The 14,989-nt window shown below is 40.6% G+C and overlaps 1 protein-coding gene across 1 annotated transcript in view; it reads right to left on the bottom strand.

The window, feature by feature from the left end:
* LOC122556776 (ran-binding protein 17-like) overlaps window positions 1–14,989 on the bottom strand; it is a 1,080,295-nt gene that overhangs the window by 287,385 nt on the left and 777,921 nt on the right. The window contains exon 21 of the mRNA XM_043703926.2: window positions 10,261–10,368. Within this exon, the coding sequence (XP_043559861.2) occupies window positions 10,261–10,368 (108 nt within the window). The remainder of the gene's footprint in view (window positions 1–10,260; window positions 10,369–14,989) is intronic.

Below are 14,989 nucleotides of genomic sequence, written 5' to 3'. Positions count from 1 at the left end.
ACTGAGGGCTAAAGCTGGGGACAACCTGTCTCTATAATTGAATTAACAGTTGAATAAATTCCTTGTGACATCAATGCAAGTAGCATATAATCTTGCTTAAGAGCAGACATTGCAAGATTTGGTCATTTGTCTGGTATAGGGATCCTTAATGAAAACAAAATCATATCATTTGAACATACAGATGCTTGCTACACTACTAAACTGCACTGGAGCAAGGTACATATTATTTACAAAAATGCACTACATCATTCATTCAGTCAGTCAGTGACTTTACCTGGTAACATATGATACCCTATTTCCTTACTCGATTGTAGGTTCCTACTTTTTCAACTTCTACTCTTTCATTTTCAACTCTTTGTCAATTGCAATTTTGTCAATTCATGATATTGTTTACAAAGCTTTTGCTAGACCACTTCTAAGTAACTTTTGGTCCAAGCAGACAACAGGTCATCTGGATGGATATAACAATCTTCCACAGCATTCGCGAAACAACACTCCTCAGTCTGTACACTTGTAAAGCTCCGCTCATTCCAGTTGCTGCAGACCTTGACATCCCTACTTACACTCATCCTACTGCCCTTTCATACCCTCCAGAGGCAGGCACTTTGATGGCCTCAAGAAAGGTATGCCCACTTGATTTGCTGTAAAAACCTGAACTTTCTGCGGTATTGGTGTTCAGAGATGTTGACAGAAACAATTCTTTGCCTGTGGATCTCATCTCTTCAATTTGGATCTGTGTGTCTATCCCCCACATCCTTGGATCAGAATGTGGAGGGTGCTGCTGTTGAGGTTGCGCTCCTGCTACTGCTGAGGTTGTTGCTCCACTTGTCATCATCTGAGATGCAAGATCGAGCTGTGCAAGCTGCTGCTATACTGTTGCTAAGGCTGTTGACAAGATCATGAAGCTGAAGTAAGAGAAATGCTAAAAAGGTGAAGTGATTTCTGAGAGGTTGGCAATAGACTGCCAAACCATGGAAATATTCTTTGAAAAAGAGTGCTGTCAGCAGCAGTAGCACCTCGCCTAGCCACAGCTGTAAGCCTTCAGTTTCACTGATCAAAATCTTCCCAGCTTGTCACTGAAGAAGCTTTTCAACAAGTGCCCTCAACCAGGTGACCAGGATGAGTTACTGATAGCTCAGGAAATAGATTTGCCAACTGTTAAAACTGTAATGCAGAGTTCAAGAAACTTTCAATCACCCGCTTCCACCATTAAATGCAATATCAAAGAGAACAACAACAGTACAACACAGTCCATCGACCCACCAAAACAGAGCCAACACATGATGTCTTTCTAACTAAAAACTTTTTGCCTCTCCGGGGTCTGTATCCCTTTATTCCCTGCCTATTCACATGTCTGCCAAAATGCCTCTTAAATGTTGCTCTTGTATCCGCCTCCACAGGTAGTGCATTCCGTGCATGTACCACCCTCTGTGTAAAAAAACTTGCCTTTCACATCTCCTTTAAACTTACCTCCTTTTATCTTAAACCTATCTTCCCTAGTAATTGACATTTCTACCCTGAAAAAAAAGACTCCAACTATCCATTCTATCCATGCTGCTCATAATTTTGTAAACTTCAATTAATTTACAATTAGTTGCCTCTCATCCTTCGACAAAACAAAGGAGGTTTGTTCCATCTCTCTTCATAGCCAATACGCTCCACACCAGTCAACATCCTGGTAAACTGTATCTGTACCATCTGCAAGGTCTTCACCACATCCTTCTTGTCCTGTGGCAACCAGAACTGCATACAATATTCCAAATGTGGCTTAACTGAAGTTCTATAAAGCTGCAAAATCACTTGCCAATTTTTACATTCTATGCCATGATAGATGAAGGCAAGAATGCTATATGTTAGAGAGGTTTGAGAAGATTTGTAGCTCAGGTTGTGGTTCTGAATGTAGGTTTGCTCGCTGAGCTGGAAGGTTTGTTTTTATACACAGATCAGGTCGGACACCACTTCAACTGGGACAACACATTCATCCTGTGACAAGCTAAACAGAGACACGCACGGGAATGCCTAGAAGCATAGCATTCCAATCAGGACTCTATCAACAAACATATTGACTTGGATCCCATTTACCACCCCCTGAGAAAAAGAACAGGAAATGACATCACCACAGGAAATGGCATCACAAACTCAAGGAAACCCAAACATGAGTTTTGAGAAATCTGTAGCTCAGGTTGAGGTTCTGGATGTACTGTTGGATGTATTATCAGCGAGCAAGGAAAAAGATAAGCCTTCCATAAAAATTAAAGTTTTTAATTAGGGTAAGGCAAATTTTAATGGTATGAGACGAGAACTTTCAAAAGCTGATTGGAGTAGACTGTTGCTGAAAATGTGTTGCTGGAAAAGCGCAGCAGGTCAGGCAGCATTCAGGGAACAGGAGAATCGACGTTTCGGGCATAAGCCCTTCTTCATTCCTGAATCATTCCTGAAGAAGGGCTTATGCCCGAAACGTCGATTCTCCTGTTCCCTGGATGCTGTCTGACTTGCTGCGCTTTTCCAGCAACACATTTTCAGCTCTGATCTCCAGCATCTGCAGACCTCACTTTCTCCCTGGTGTAGACTGTTCTCAGGTAAATGAACTTCTGAAAAGTTTTTAAAAGTGTGTTAACGGGAGTTCAGAATCATTATGTTCCTGTTAGAGTGAAAGGTAAGGCTGGTAGTATTAGAGAACAATGGATGAATAAAGATATGAGGTTCTGGATTAGAATTTTAAATAATCAAAAATAAGATATAGACAACTGGCTTCAAATGAATCTTTTGAATGGTATGAAGTGTATAGAGGCACTCTTAAGAGGGAGATCAGGAAGGCAGAGAGAGGATATGAGATAGCCTTGGCAAATATAATTAAGGATAACCCAAAGAGATTCTATAAGTACATTAAAAGCAAGAGAGTAACTGGAGAGAGAGTAAGACCCCTGAAAGATCAAATAAGTCATCTTTTGTTGGACCTCTAGAAATGGAAGAGACACTAAATGAATATTTCACATCAGTTTTCACTGTAGGGAAAGAAATGGAGGCTAGAGAACTCAGAGAAATAAATATTACTGTTCTGAAAACAATTCACATTATAGAAGTGGAAGCAAAACCAGAAATTGCTGGAATAGCTCAGGAGGTCTGGCAGCATCTGTGAAAAGAAAGTTTCGGGTCCAGTGATCCTTCCTCAGAAGAGGAAGTGTTGGAGGTCTTAAAAAATGTACAAGTGGATAAATCTCTGGGACTTGACCTAGTGTATCCCAGAATATTGTGGGAAGTTGGAGAGGAAATTGTGGGGCTCCTTGCAGAAACATTTGTTTATAAGATGTGTCAGATGACTGAGGAGTGACAAATATTGTGTCTTCATTTAAAAATGGATGTAAGGAGAAGCCAGAGAACTACAGACCTGTGAGTCTGACTTTGGTGGTGGGTAAGAAGTTGGAGGTAATTCTGAAAGATCAGATTTGCAAGCATTTGGAGAGGCAATGAATGATTAGGGACAGTTTTGTGTGAGGGAAATCATGTCTCACAAATTCAAGTGAGTTTTTTCGAGGGATTAACCAAGAAGATTGATGAGGACAGAGTGGTAAACATTGCTTACCTGGTCCTGAATAAAGCCTTTGACATAGTAGACTGATTAGTAAAGTTAGATCACATGGGATTCAGGGTGAGCTTGCCAATTGGATGCAAAATTTGCTTAATGGCAGGTGCTGGAGAGTGATGGGGTGAAGGGTTGTTGTTTGGACTAGAGACCTATGATCAGTGGTGTTCCACACAGATCAGTGCTGGGTCCATTTTTGTTTCTCATTTGTTTAAATGATGTAGATAAGAATATAGAATGCATGATCAGTAAGCTTGTGGATGATGCTGCTGGCCAGGAACTGCTGACACATCAAAAGAGCAGCTTGTGAACTGAAGTAAACTGAACCCAGCCACTAGCTTCAGCTGGCTGGATCAGGATGGAACTAGCTCAGCTCAGAGGAAAACAAGGAAAGTGACATAAAGTAGAAATCATTATTTGGTAGAAGAATGATTAGGTAATGTTACTGATGCACTTGGGCTGGAGCCTGTAACATAAGGACACGGGCTGGCAGACAGGCCAGATCCCATGAGACCACAGTTCAGGATGATAACGAAAAAGGATTAAAAATGGAGGATTTGGAACATGAAGCCAGCAAAAACTCCAGAGCCCAACCATTGTGAAAATGGAAGACTCTACGCTAGAAGTGTGGAGACTATGTCGAGGATCCACGGGATCAACTGGCCAGCGTGAACTCTTATTCTGGGGTACTATATTCAGTGACTGTTCAGGGAGTGTCAGAGAAATATGGTGGATGTGCTCATAGGTTTTAGTCTTGTATGAATTCATACCTTTTAACCCAATCTTACCCCAATGAAATGAATTGTATGTCTGTTTTAATTAAACCAATAAAGTTAATTGTTAGTTGATACAGATGTGACTTTCTGCCTCTTTCTGTGTAGATTAAGGAAAGCCCATCTTCCATCCCCCATCCTCACACAGTCTACAGAGGGTTCGTTGAGAGTAGCCTGAGCAGCTGCATCAATGCCTGGTTTGGGAATTGCACCATTTCAGATCGTAAGACCCTACCATGGATAGTGATGATAGCTGAGATGGTGATCGGGGTTTCTCTTCCCTCCATTACTGACATCTACACCACACGCCTCATCTGGAAGGCTAACAGCATTGTGGACGACTCTACATATCCTTCATTCAAATTCTTCTCCCTCCTGCCATCTGGCAGAAGATAGAATAGCATTCAGTCTCTCACGGCCAGACTGTGCAATAGTTTCTTCCCCCAAGCCATCAGGTTTCTTAACACTGTATGATCACACTCTATTCCATTTGCAATTTTCGGACGACTTTTTGAATTGTTGCTAAAACAATGTTTTATTAATGATCATTCATTGTAACATTGTAATTTGACCACCACTGTGCCTATTGTCTTGTCTTGTCAGGAATTACTGTGCTGTCTTATATGTTTTGCACTCATGACACTAAAGTCAGTGGTGTGGTGGGAAGTGTAGAAGAATGTTGCAGGGGAATTTGGATAAACTGCAGAATTGAGCTGAGAGGCGGAAAATGGGCTTCAATGCAGATAAATGTGAGGTGATTCACTTTGGGAAGAACAACAGAAAGGCAGAATACTGGGGCAATGGAAAGATTCTTGGTAGTGTGGATGTGCAGAGGGATCTTAGTGTCCATGTACATAGATTCCTGAAAGTTGCCACCCAGGTTGATAGTGCTGTTATGAAGGTATACGGTATGTTAGGTTTTATTGGTAGAGGCATTGGGTTCCGGAGCCATGATGTCATGCTGCAACTATACAAAACACTAGTGCGGCCTCACTTGGAATATTGTGTACAGTTCTGGTCGCCATATTTCGGGAAGGATGTGGAAGCATTGGAAAAGGTGCAGAAGAGATTTACCAGGATGTTGCCTGGTCTGGATTGAAGGTCTTATGAGGAAAGGCTGAGGGATTTGGGTCTGTTCTCATTGGAGAGAAGGCGGCCAACAGGGGATTTAATAGAGACATACAAGATGATCAGAGGATTAGATAGGGTGGACAGTGAGAGTCTTTTTCCTAGGATGATGACGTTGGCTAGGATGATATACGAGGGGGCACATATCTACCAATTGTGGGGTGACAGATTTAAGACAGATGTCAGAGGCAGGATCTTTACTCAGAGAGTGGTAAGGGTGTGGAATGTCCTGCCTGCCAATGTAGTTAACTCAGCCACATTAAGGGCATTTAAACAGTCCTTGGATAAGCATGTGGATGATGGGATTGTATAGGGGGATGGGTTTAGATTAGTTCACAGGTCAGCGCAACATCGGGGGCCGAAGGGTCTGTTCTGTGCTGTATTGTTCTATGTTCTATGCTGCCCTGTGTATGACTATACTCTTGTGTAGTCTGTGTGTTCATAATAACACCTTGGTCCTGGAGGAACACTGTCTCGTTTTTATTGCACCAGCTGTATATGGTAGAAACAACAAATAGAGTTACTCTACTCTGTGCCAAGCCAATAACTGCGGTCGAGGGCTGTAACCAGGAAACTTGGTGGTATAGTGGACAGTAAAGAAGGTTATCTAAAATAACAAAGAGATCTCAATTATTTTGGTCAATGGGCTGAAGAGTGGCACATGGAATTTAATTTGGATAAATGCAAGGTATTGTATTTTGGTAAAACAAACAAGGGCAGGACTTATACAATTAAAAACAGTGTTGGGTAGTGTTGGAGAACAGAGAGACTTAGGGGTTCAGGTACATAATTCTTTGAAGCTTGCATCACGTTTCAATAGGTTGGTTAAGAATGCATTTAGCACACTTGCCTTCATTGCTCAGACCTCAGTAAAGGAGTTAGGATGTTATGTTGAGGTTATACAGATCATTGATGAGGCCTCTTCTGGAGTACGGTGTCCAGTTCTGATCGCTCTGTTGTGGGAAGGATATTATTAAGCGAGAGAGAGTTCAAAGGAGATTTACCAGGATCTTGCCGGGAATGGAGGGCATGAATTATAAGGAGAGGCTGGATAGAATGGGACATTTTTCATGGAGTGCAGGAGGTTGAGGGGTGACCTTATAGAGGTTTATAAAATCTTGAGGAGTATAGATAAGGTGATGGCAGGTGCCTTTTTCCTAGGGAGAAGAACTTCAAGACTAAGAGGCATATTTTTAAGGTGTGAGGAGCAAGATTTTAAAAAGGCATGAAGGGCAATTTTTCTTAAACTAAGACAGGTTTGTGTGTGAAATGAAGTTCCAGAGAAAGTGGTGGACACGGGTACAATTATGACATTTAAAAGACATTTGGATATGTATATGATTAAGAAATGTTTGGAGGGATATGGGCCAAGCACAGGCAGGTGGAACTAATTTAGTTTGAGATTATGGTCAGCATGGCTCCGTGCCTACGACTCTAAGTTAATCTGCCTTACCAGTCATACACCTTGCATTAAAACACATTCACTTCAGACTGCCAGTCCTGCAGTGTTCAGTAACCTCTTCTCATCTTCCCTTCCTCTTAGTCTTACTGGTCTTAGTCTTAAATGCCTCCTCGGTTATTTTACTTGCTTATCCACTGCTCTTTGAGTCATTCGTCACCCGAGATTCAGCTCCACATTCACTCTGAGAGATCCCCCTCCTCACCACTGTTCACCCCAGGTTCACTCTCCTTTGGTCTATTGCTGCTGCTCAGACTGACCTCTGTTCAAGTGGAACTTGACACCTGATGGATGCTGATGCATTCATGAAACTGAGCATTGTGGTTTAGGATTGCAGTCTGTTAGCTTTCCATGCATATAACCTTTGCTCTATGTGGATGTACTATATTGGACAGCCTTTCTGAAAGTGCTAAATATTGCATTCAGTTTTTTAGGCTTGAACTTAGATTAGGCTGCTTAGATTAATACGACTTGATGAACTTCTGCCCATTTCTCATCTGCCTGAATATGTGAAGGTTTCCATTTCCTCACGAAGACATCATTTTTAAGATAGTAGCATTCAGGGATACATTCGGATTCTTTTTCCGTGTATACCTTTTGATACAATTTCATTAAATTTCCACCTTTCTGCTGTAACTCTATTAATTTATCTGAGGTAAAGATGTCTGCTGTGTCATCTATCTGCTCCTGGTTTGTCTCAACCATTTGATCAAACAGGGTCTCTGCTAATTCCACTTCAACTTTCTTATCTGTATTTTTTGATCTCTCCTGTTTCAACTGGTGACTTTGTGACCTCGTTACCACACAGTCTGGAAAAATCCCAGGGTATGTGTCCTGCAATAGTTCAGTTGCCTGACTTTCCACTGGCTTTTCAACCACGTCAGTAGGCAGCACTCCTACCTGTGAACCAACTATATAGTTAGCAAGGACACGTTTTATTCCTTGAACTGAGTTTTTGTCCAGTACTCCTCCAATAACCTCTCCACTCTTTACTGGGCACTCTAACCTCACACTACATAATTAAGCACTTCTTGTTTCATCATGAATTCCCATTACTGGTACTTTTTCTGGTAACAGTCTTTCAGAGGTACATATTTCATCATCATTCAAAATCATAGTTTGAGAGGATCCTGTATCTCTTAATATTGTAACCTTTTTACCTTGCTCCTGGCCTACACAAGTAGACTTTACCTTTTCAGGTATATGATTGAAGAGGATTTGGCACTTCCTCCTTAACCAACATCCACCAAGCTTGTACATTCTGGTGCAGCTTTCTAGCCTCCACTGTGCTTTTCGTTATCAATCCAATAAAATTCACTGGCTTATCCTATTTTTCTACATCTGGCTTTCTAGTACTTTCCCTAACCTGCCAATACTGTGATTTCATGGGGACTACTTTATTGCAGTGAAAACACTGGAGCTTTTTAACTTCTCTTTCCCCTTCTTATTCTTATGGAAGGAAGGACATTTGCACATTTTTTAGAATTGTTCGATCGACTTCAGGAGGCAGGGTTGGTGATAAACCTAGCTAAAAGTGAACTTGCCAAAGCCCAAGTCACCTTCCTGGGCCATGTTATTGGACTTGGACAAATGGCCCCATGGAATGCAAAAACAAAGGTCATTTGGGGAATTTTCCATACCATTGACAAAAACAGCAGTACTACAATTCCTGGGATTGAGCAGATTTTATCGAAAATTCGCAGCAAATGTTAACAGTGTAGCTGCTCCACTCACTGAATTACTAAAGAAAGGCAAGAAATTTCAGTGGACAGCAGACTGTCAGAAGGCATTTGACAGCCTGAAAGCTGAGTTAACCACTGCCCCAGTGTTAGCCACACCTTATTATGCAAAGACATTCAAGGTGGCTATTGATGTGTATGTCAGTGCTGTGCTCTCCCAGGAAGACAACAAGAAGGTAGAAAGACCATCAGGTATTTCTCCAGGAAATTGGACATTCATCCGCAGAAATATTCAACAGTTGAGAAGGAGACTTTCAGCTTGGTTTTGGCGTTACAACATTTCTATGTTTATGTCACCATTAATGAGTCTGAGACTATCATATACACTGATCATAACCTATTGAAGTTTGTGGAAAATTTAAGGACATAAATTGCAGATTATTTCAATGTAGCTTGTTGCTACAGCAATTAAATTTGAAAATTGCGCATGTGGCAGGTTGAGAAAATGTGACTGACGACATGTTGTCGATACTTGGATGAGAAATTGAAGCATTTGATGGCAGGAGTAAAACAGACTGCAATAGAATTTAGTATGCTTGTTTACATGATTATTATCACTGTAATATATATATATATATATATATAGTAGTGGAGTAGCAGTGTAAGATTAGGGGATTCCAAAATGAAGCTATCTTTGAATATTGATGCTTCTTTTTTTTTGGGGGGGGGGGGGGGGGGGGGGAGGGGGGTAGGTGTGACAATGCTACTCCTTTGCCAAGGTTGTGATGTCCTTTTTTTCAAAATTGTTGTACAAGGCAGAGTTGCGGAAATGTCTGGATTGATCTACTTGAAGAAGCTTTTAAGTTTTGAAAACAAACAGATACAATGAAAGGGAAGTGACCAGTTCTCCCAGCTCAGCTTTTCTCTGGTTTGGTTTGGTTTGGGTTTTAGCAGTCTAGCTGTTCAGAGTAAGCACTTGAGGTTGTTGGTCAAAGGAACAGCTACATTGAAGAAGATGTTCCATGCTGAATCTCTCTGCCATCTCTCCTGTGAGATCCTGAGTTTGCTTTTACCTTTTGTGTCGAGGGGTATTTATGGGGATTGTTGCAGGAATTTGGAACAGCATCATAAAGTTGGGATAATCTATTGGGTTTTCGGACAGTTTTAGTTATTCTTTATTTGGATCTCTTTTGTTTGTGTTTCATTCGGTAACCTTGCAAATTAATTCTGTTTTGTTTAAAACTAAGTGGTTGGGCCAGCTGCATCAGTCCTGGAATATCCGCTCACACCTGCTTACAACAACGAGCAAAGTTGGGGTCTGACCTACTTCCTTGAAATGTTTTGAGGGGTTCTGGCCTGGTCCATAATATTTTTCTACATTCTTCGTACCTAAGATTTTGTATCTACGTATCTTTGTACCTAAGATGGTGCAAGGAATGGCAACTTTGTACACTTTTCACTGTACTTGAGTACACCTGACAATAATCCTAATTCTAAAAAAAATCAAAATTCTATTTAAACCGATGGTGTTCAGGCTTATCTGGCTCATCTTCAAATCCACTCTCAGGCACAAGAGCAGGTTTTTAAAATATTTTTATTCACAGTCAAAAATAAATACTTCTAAATGCAGTGACTCACCTGTTGTGAACAAGTTCAGCCATTAATTTCAGGATAGGTGTTGTACATGACGGCTCATGGTACCACAGCTCAATAGCACGTTGGAGGATTGAAATATATCCTGGATATCTGTGGGTGACACGTTAAGGGATAACCAAGGCTAAGAAATCAAATCAAGTGTTGTCTATATCCTCAGAGCAGAATCCTTCACCACTGGATGTATTACCTAGGGGTGCTGTTGATAGATGCTCAATATCTGGCAGCAGAAGGTGATAGGCATTGGAAATTGATTAACTATACTTAGATGTGAATAAAAAGAGCTCACCCATACTAATGTTAAGAGTGGAGCTGTAAGCTTTGTAGCAAACAATGAGGAGTTCCCTCTATTAAAATGTTCTCATCTTTGTGTAATCTTTTTAGATATGCTTGGAGATTATCCAACACAGACCAGAGAAGCATCAAAGTCATTGTTTAATTATTAATATCCTGGATATCAGCTAGGTTTCCCTTTGCTCTACTGTGAAGACTGAATCAAAATAGTTCATAAAGAATGCCATTTTGTTTTAAGTTAGAATGGAATAATGATTGTTAAATGTGTTACATAAATATAAGTTGTTGTTATTACCCACTTCTGCTTTTGAAAGGCCTACATGACCTGTGACTATTCTTTTCTTTAAACGTGAATCTACAACACTTTTCTGTTTCTTTTGCTGTTCTTAATAAATTTATAGTCTTCAAAGGGGTTTTCCTTTGCTGATCTTTTTACCTTTCCAAGTTACTTGGTTCAACATTATTCTTGTTCTTTTGTCTCCTCTTTCCTTTAGTTTTATGCTATCTTTTGTTGACTAGACTGCTTAATTCTGTAAGTAGGGCTCTTAGTCCTTACGGGCATTTATAGTTCCCATATTAAGTTAAATTATTTGAACACACATCCCACTGTTCATCTCTGTTTAACTCTAAAATGATTTTGATCATTTTCTATTTTTAGCCACTGGTTCATCTTGTTAACCTTAGCTTTACCAAAATATAGAATCGGAGTAAGCATGTTTCCTCTGTTTCAAGCCAGACATTGAAGGTTATCATTTGGTGGTCAATGCTAGATAAATGATTCCTTATCGTAAGGCTACTATCTATTTGGAAAACATGTCGTTCATATTCATTTGGCGGTTATGAGAAGAGATTTGACAAGAAATTCTTCTACCCCAACTAGAGCTGAGTAACTTAAGTGTGACCTTATAGCAATTAAGATCATGAAGGCAGTGGTCAGACAAATGTTAACAGATTCTTTCTACCAGTCAGTGACTGAAGATGAAGAGGTACAAAGTTAAGATAATCACAAAAAGAAGTAACATTGTGTCCAGAAAAGGTTTTTCACAGAATTCCACAAGATTTGATTTTTGTTTTTCACAAGGGAGTTAGAAATTTCTTGATAAAGGGGAACGTTGAAAATTAGGCAAGAGGAAAACTTGAATTGAATTTGGTACAAGCTGATGAATAAACCAGACATGGACAGTTAATAGATCAACTCGTATTAATGTGGAACCTTTATGACCGAACATTGTTGTCAAGTGAATGGGGAAACTGCACTGAGTCTGACATATGACTACATATGAGGGTGTAGGCAAAAGGCAGGTAACTATAGGCCAGTTAGCGTAACACCTGTAATTGGGAAGATGCTGGAGATTGTTATTAAAGATGAAATAGTGAGATATCTGGTTGGACAGGGTTCCATTAGGCAGACACAGCATGGATTCAGAAAGGGAAGGTTATGTTTGACAAACTAGCTAGAGTTCTTTGAGGATGTAACAGGCGTGGTGAATGGAGGGGAATAGGTGGATGTTGTATACTTGGATTTCCAAAAGGCATTCTATAAGGTGCCGTATAAAATACTCATCCATAAGAATGCAAGGAGTTGTGGGAAATGTACTAGTAATTATAGAAGACTGGTTAACCAATAGAAAGCAGAGAGTTGGGATAAACTTAGAGGGTGACTTTATAGCAATTAAGATCATGAAGACAGTGGTCAGACAAATTTCAATAGATTATTTCTAACAGTCAGTAATTGAAAATGAAGAGGTACAAAGTTAAGATCATCACAAAAAGAATTAACATTGTGTCCAGACAAGGTTTTTCATAGAATTCCACAAGATGTGATTTTTTTTTTACAAGCGAGTTAGAAGTTTCTTGTTAAAGGGGAACGTTGAAAATTAGTGGTGAGCGGGGTGCTGCAGGGGTTGGTGATGGGTCTGCAACTGTTCATGATACATATTAATATTTTGGCAGAGGTGACTGAGTGTAACGTATCCAAGTTTGCTGATGATATGAAATTTAGTGGAAAGACAAACTGTGCAGAGGATGTAGAGGGTCTGCAGAGAGATTTAGATAGATTAAGTGAGTGGGAAAGGGTCTGGCAGATGGAGTACAATGTTGATAAATGTGAGGTTATCCACTTTGGAAGTAAAAATAGTAGGTCAGGGTATTATTTAAATGGTGAAAGATTGCAGCATGCTATTATGCAGAGGGACTTAGCAGTGCTTGTACATAAATTGCTGAAAGTTGATTTGCAGGTGCAACAGGTAATCAGGAAGGCAAATGGAATATTGGCTTTCATTGCTAGAGGATGTAAATTTAAGAGCAGAGAGGTTCTGCTGCAATTGTACAAGGTGTTGGTGAGGCTGCACATGAGGTATTATGCACAGTTCTGGTCTCCTTATTTGAGGAAGGATATACTGGCTTTGGAGGAGGTTCACTAAGTTGATTCTGGAGGTAAGGGGTTACCCTATGAGGAAAAGTTGAGCCGCCCTGGGACTGTACTCCCTAGGATTTAGAAGAATGAGAGGGGATCGTATAGAAATATATACAATTATGAAAGGGATAGATAAGATAGAGGCAGGCAAGTTGTTTCCACTGGTGGGTGAGACTAGGACTAGAGGTCATGGCTCAAGATTAGGGGGAATAGTTTTAGGACAGAGATGAGGAGGTACTGCCTTTCACAGAGAGTACTGAATCTATGGAATTCTCTGCCCAAGGAAGCAGTCAAGGCAGCTTCATTAAATACATTCAAGAAACAGTTGGATGGGTTTTTGCATGGTAGGGGAATTTAGTTATGGGGATAATGCAGGTAGGAGGAGCTGAGATGATAGATAGATCAGCCATCATCTTAATGAATGACAGAGCAGGCTTGACAAGCCAAATGGCCAACTCCTGCTTCTATTACTGTGAAACTACACTGAAGTATAGTAGTGGTACACAACATAGGGAAGTGATAGATGACCTTTGCCATTTAATTTTCCAAGTTTACATGCAGATTACATTTACCATGATTACCATCTGTATCTTTCTGACAAGATACCACTAATGCCTTTTATACTCCATTGGACTGCGTGGTTACTGTTAAGGGTCCTGTGCACCATTCCCACAAGTGACTCACTTCTTATCTCTATCTAAAACATTTCTACATCTTGGTTTCCTAAGTCATTCCACTCTTCTGGACTAATACCATCACTAATTAATGGTAACATCTCTCAGCTTTTCCAACTTTCAGTTGTGACAATGCTGTCACTTTAAAAAGGTTATTTTGTCTTGGGTTTCTTTGGAGAGGTTATAAAAGCAGAGGTGCAGAACTAGCTACTGAAAATGGCTAAAGAAAATAACTTAGGAAGTCTTTAAGTTTTTTAAAAATAGATGGAACAATGGAAGGGGAGCGGCCAGCTCTCACAGACTAGGCTTTCTACATTTTTTTAGCTTTAGCAGCAGAAGCTGTTCGGGATCCCAGAAAGTTATAAACTTCAGGAAATGATTCCTAGCTGCAACTTTCTTTGAAATCCCTCTTAATATTGTTTCCTCCTGGATTGGAGAACTGCATGTAAGACTCTGTGTCTGAATTTAGCTTTTTCTCAAGGAGTGTGGTTATGAGTTGTTACAATGGGCAGACTCAATTTCTGCGCTTATGTCTTAAGGACCTGAAAATTGCAGGAGTCCAGCAGTTAACATATCAAGGCCAACATGATCCTTTTTCAGAATTACTCTTCTTTGGCGAGTTTCTGAAAAAGAGTCATATTTAACTCAAAATGACACCATACCTGGTGAGTTTCTCCAGCATAGAACATAGAACATAGAAGAATACAGCGCAGTACAGGCCCTTCGGCCCTCGATGTTGCGCCGATCCAAGCCCAAGCACTTTCTGTTTTTATTTCAGATTCCCAGCATCTGGGATTAGAAAGTATTTGGTTGGAAAAAAGAGACGTGTCTGGGCCATTGGAAGCAGAGATTAATTTTGGACTGTATCTAGGTAAATGAAATGTCTACTTAAGGGATAGAGTGAAAGATAACTGTGGTTGGGGATGGGTGATTTTTACTGGAAATGTGTTGCTGGAAAAGCGCAGGTCAGGCAGCATCCAGGGAACAGGAGAATCGACGTTTCGGGCATAAGCCCTTCTTCAGGAATGAGGAAAGTTTGTCCAGCAGGCTAAGATAAAAGGTAGGGAGGAGGGACTTGGGGGAGGGGCGTTGGAAATGTGATAGGTGGAAAGAGGTCAAGGTGAGGGTGATAGGTCAGACTGGGGTGGGGGCGGAGAGGTCGGGAAGAAGATTGCAGGTTAGGAAGGCGGTGCTGAATTTGATGGATTTGACTGAGATAGGGTGGGGGGAGGGGAAATGAGGAAACTGGTGAAATCCGAGTTCATCCCTTGTGGTTGGAGGGTTCCTAGCCGGAAGATGAGGCGTTCTTCCTCCAACCGTCGTTTTGTTG

Source organism: Chiloscyllium plagiosum, unplaced genomic scaffold, assembly GCF_037043375.1.
Source record: "Chiloscyllium plagiosum isolate Xiang-an unplaced genomic scaffold, Cpla_swu_hap1 HiC_scaffold_16, whole genome shotgun sequence".
Classification (NCBI taxonomy): domain Eukaryota; kingdom Metazoa; phylum Chordata; class Chondrichthyes; order Orectolobiformes; family Hemiscylliidae; genus Chiloscyllium; species Chiloscyllium plagiosum.
The sequence above is the reverse complement of the archived record's forward strand: the minus strand, read 5'-3'. Positions and strand labels throughout refer to the sequence as shown.